Here is a 4,234-nt window from a genome sequence, read left to right as displayed (position 1 = left end):
CAACTCTCTCTTTTACCCGAACATGTTTTTTTGACATGCCTTTTTATAGTGTTACATGGCAACTGCCTAGTGTTAGTGGGTGACGACTCCTAAAGTTTTGAAATCATGGCAACTGCAGTAGACCAGACCATACATGGCAACTGCAGTTGAGCAACCATAGCAACTGTAGTTGTCCGACATGGCAACCGAAGTTCAGCGACATGGCAACTGCAGTTAAACGAACATGGACGAGGGTCTGGACCATGGCAACCGCGGGACACGCTGTGACTGTCACGCGGGGCGTGCGGGACCACGAGGTACGAGGCCTGACGTACGGAGCGTGTGGGCGTTATCTATTTCGCCCACAACACGCATGTGAGAGGGACCGGGAGGGAAAAAAGGTGTGTGGGCATTACTTGTTTTGCCCACACGTAGGTGTGTGAGCTGTTTCTTTTATACACCACACAAAATGTGTGGGCAGACCCCCTAATATCCACACGTATGGCACTTATCGGCGTCCTTTTTTAAATCCTAGTTGGTCTTTTCCTATTTGCTCTTTTTAGCACAATCCACTAGGTTTCTAACGAAGAAGCAAAACTAGCTAGATCGTGGGCTTCATAATTTGAGCCTCTTTTTTCATGGACAAAATTACACAAGGTAAAGGAAGAACTAGGGGAAATGCCTAATGGAGCTCAAGCTCCATGGAGCACTTTGAAAACTTCAAAATTCAAATTTGAAGTTTCAAAAAATTCTGGAAAAAAATACAGGTATACATATGAAGCCCATAAATTCAAAAACTGACTTTTTAAGTTTCAAAAAAAATTCTGAAATAAATACACAAGTACTTACCAACGTACAACAATGGGTGTAAAATAAATTTTGTTTTCATATGAGCTGTACACAAAAACATCATGTACTTTTATAGTGAAGTGAATAGTACATGTGCTAGATTTTTGTGTAGCTCGCATAAAAATTTACATGCAAAGTAGAATACATCCACAGAAGCTCGGGTCGCGGCGTGGACTTCAATAGTCGGTTCTTCCCAGCGTGTCCGAGTTGCTCTTCCATGGGTTGCTTGGTTGCTTTGAAGTCAGAGCTGTGGTGGAGCGGGCCCATGTGTCTGCTGTAGCCTTGAAAAACGTCTTATATTTTGATATGGAGCGAGTATTTGTCAACAGGGGACCAGAGTGCCATTGTGGGCCCGCTGATCCCCTTGCCTTCATTGTCTTCTCGACCCCTAACCTAAATTCATACAAGTTTCAAGGATGGAGAATGGAAGCTATGCAAGGACTCAAAATCATACCCATTCTTGTGCTGGTTGAATAAGAAGAGTATTCATACAGCAAATCAACACCTCTAGCGCACGCTCACACACACACAAAAACATCTCCATACCAAAAAGCCTGCAATGTCACATAAAGGAAGTGTCCAATTAACAAACTAACATTGAAGTGAGCTTCTCCGGCTTCTGCACTGTCAGATGTATATCACTTTACTTTGCACAAGATTGGTGGCTTTTGGCAAGTTGTGTGCTGTAACATAATTTGATCAAAGAAGCTCCACATGTTCGCATGTCCAGATACTCTTAAGTTTCACAATGCTTGTAGATATTGTACTAATCGAATCTGCATCTGCCAAAAGTATGTTTCTCCATTGTGTCAATTTGGTCATGTACCTGAAAGCGAATGCATCATATGTGTATTAGCGCAGTGTTTGGCAAAATATGAATTCCGCTCCAGGTTACTCGTGTAGACAGCCTGTTGCAATTTTATATAACATTAGCCATGTTTACAACAAAGTCATCAAAAGGTTACAGCAGACACATGCTGTACCATAGTCATGTCCGCCAAATTGCTTTTCACACAGACAAGCACAGCTAAAAAGATTTTTACTTCACTGTAAAAAGATAAATTTTGGCCTATAAAATTAAGCATTCTCAAAAGGCTCTTGTAAAAAAAAGGAATTAAGCAAGTCAACGCAGTAAGTACAACAAGCCAATCTAAACACGCCAAAATGAATATTTCCTGCTATATATGTTGACACTATAAAAGATATCAACTACAAAATATAAAGCTTTTTGTTGGTATCAGCTGATATAACTGAAGTTTCAAAGAGAGGAAACATATTAAGCAAGGATCCTATTAACTTGAAACTAACATTACTTGTTCTCCAAACATTTTATTCTGTCATTTCTATTTTTCCTTCTAGGATCGTATGGATTTTTTTTCTTATATTTTTCCTTAAAAAAAAAAGCAACCTGGCTTCCTTTATTTACCTAATCAATTTATATTAAGGAACAACTCCCTTAAGAATATTAAAAGAACAACCTAAAACTTTTAAAATTAGCCCCCTTGGACAATGCCAGAGCTGGAGGCATGGCAGACGAACACTTCTATGCCAGTGCCCAGGCTGAAATGTGAGCACAAAGGCATTAAACTTACGAGTAAATCATATTATGGTCCCAAAACTTGACCGGCAGGTTCAAGTAGGACACTGAACTCTCAAACTGCCTATCTAGGCCACTAAACTAGTTTTAAGTGGATCACTCTAGGTGTCAACTAGTTTGGCAACCTATGTAGTTTCCATCCATTAGCAAAGTCACTATTATCGCAATATACTTAGCTGGCCTTAATTCCTTGCTCTCATTGGGTCCCTGACATGCAGAAATTTATATAAGGCCAAGACTCTAGGGAGGCTGAGTGCAAATTACAGTGGCCAGGCCCGTCATCAGGTACTAACCAAGCATAGTGGCATGAGTGAACATGCCATGTCATTTGATCTGTCACACAAAGGATGCCATACCAATTACCTAGAGAGAAACATCTCAAGAAGTTTAACGACCTAGACCTGCAGTTTGGGAGTTCGATAATCCAAGTTAGGTGACCGCAGCTCAATGTACTACATGGTTAGAAAAAGGCGCTTAAGCACGCCTAGGCTCTAGGAGATGCAAAACACCTAGCACTTAAGCATGCGCTTTTGTTAGAAAAGCACAAGGCGGTGGCAAAACGCACAATTAACGCCTACCGCTTTTTAAACTTTGTTCCTAATAACAAGTGTAGATTTACCTTAGGCATGGCACCACCACGCAGAAAAAGGTGACACAGGGTGGTGGCTGGTAAGCAAGTGTCATTCTTAGAAATAAGCTAGGGTGTGAACTTTAAGAAAAAAACTGTAAAGAAAAAGATTACTAATGAAAAATCCTAAGCTACATTTGCATTACAAAACAACTACACTGCACTTCGGGTAATATATTTCAATATAGTGCAATTCACCGAAAGGAAGATGTGAAGAAAATCTCCTTATTGGTGTCAGAACGAGCAACTCTATTGACAACAAAAAATTTCAGGGTTGCAACAAAAAGGAAAAAAAAATCATAGCCCTTCTTTCTTTTTCTGAATATAAACGCCGGAAGAAAGAACAACAATTGATAATCCCTAGTTATGCACACAGTTGAGCGGTGAGGACAATCGATTATCCCAATAGCTAAGCAAAAGAGAAACCCCGCAAAAAAAAGCAAAAGAGAAGGGTGAAGAGCTCACCCTCAGTCTTGGGGGCAGATTGCTTGAGCTGACCATCGGCCTTGGGCTCGCCGTCAGTCTTGGGGGCCGATTCCTTGGGCTCACCGTCAGTCTTGGGGGCAGATTCCGCGGACTCCACCTCCCTCTTGACCAGCCTCGCCTTCTTCACGATCTGCGCCAAGCGAGGGTCACACCAACAAGCACGTCAACACAACTCGACCGAGGCACCAGAGTAAAAAGACGCGAGGGACGAGGAAGCGGAATTGGGTTCGAGGGCAGACCTTGTTTTTGATGGGGCAGACGTACGGGCAGGTGGGGCAGAAGAGGCGCAGGCGGTGGCCGCCGGTGGCCGGCTGGATCTGCAGCAGCATCCCGCACGCCGGGCAGAAGTCCATGGCCGCTTGCCGCACTTCTCTGCCGCTGTGCTACGGTCGTCGGCGGCTCTGCGATGAGTTTTTTTCTCTCTCTTTGATTGAGACAAGGCTCTGCGATGAGTGAAACCCCACTAAAACCCTATCTATGACCAGGGTGGGTGTTTCCAGCCCATTAGTATTGGGCCGACCGTGTGAACGGCGGTCGAAGTTGAGGCCCACATATTTTGTACATGGAATTATGGGAATTCACTGTGCTCCCTTATTTTAAAGCCCTCTCATTCAATTGAGGTGTTCAACTTTAGATTTGATTTAAAATTTTGACCTCGTCAACTATTTCTTAACGAGCCCTCTCATATAGATGAG

At 42.8% G+C, this 4,234-nt stretch overlaps 1 protein-coding gene across 1 annotated transcript; it reads right to left on the bottom strand.

Annotated features, from left to right (window-relative positions):
- Window positions 1-1,267: 1,267 nt before the first annotated feature.
- Window positions 1,268-3,988, bottom strand: LOC109735798 (uncharacterized). Its single transcript, XM_020295000.3, has 3 exons — window positions 3,779-3,988; window positions 3,519-3,669; window positions 1,268-1,654 (listed from the first exon to the last, which is right to left on the bottom strand). The coding sequence occupies exons 1-3, from the start codon at window positions 3,890-3,892 to the stop codon at window positions 1,647-1,649; spliced, it is 273 nt and encodes a 90-aa protein (XP_020150589.1). The 5' UTR covers window positions 3,893-3,988; the 3' UTR covers window positions 1,268-1,646.
- Window positions 3,989-4,234: the final 246 nt, after the last annotated feature.

The sequence above is a fragment of the Aegilops tauschii genome, chromosome 6, assembly GCF_002575655.3.
Source record: "Aegilops tauschii subsp. strangulata cultivar AL8/78 chromosome 6, Aet v6.0, whole genome shotgun sequence".
In the NCBI taxonomy this organism is placed as follows: Eukaryota; Viridiplantae; Streptophyta; class Magnoliopsida; order Poales; family Poaceae; genus Aegilops; species Aegilops tauschii.
Note: the sequence above shows the minus strand (reverse complement) of the source record. Positions and strands in the feature narration are given on the sequence as shown.

Coding starts and splice junctions, on each gene's coding strand:
- LOC109735798 (XM_020295000.3), bottom strand. CDS start 3,892: ATGGACTTCTGCCCGGCGTGCGGGATGCTGCTGCAGATCCAGCCGGCC. Junction 3,670..3,778: donor TCTGCCCCATCAAAAACAAG/GTCTGCCCTCGA, acceptor CGCTTGGCGCAG/ATCGTGAAGAAGGCGAGGCT.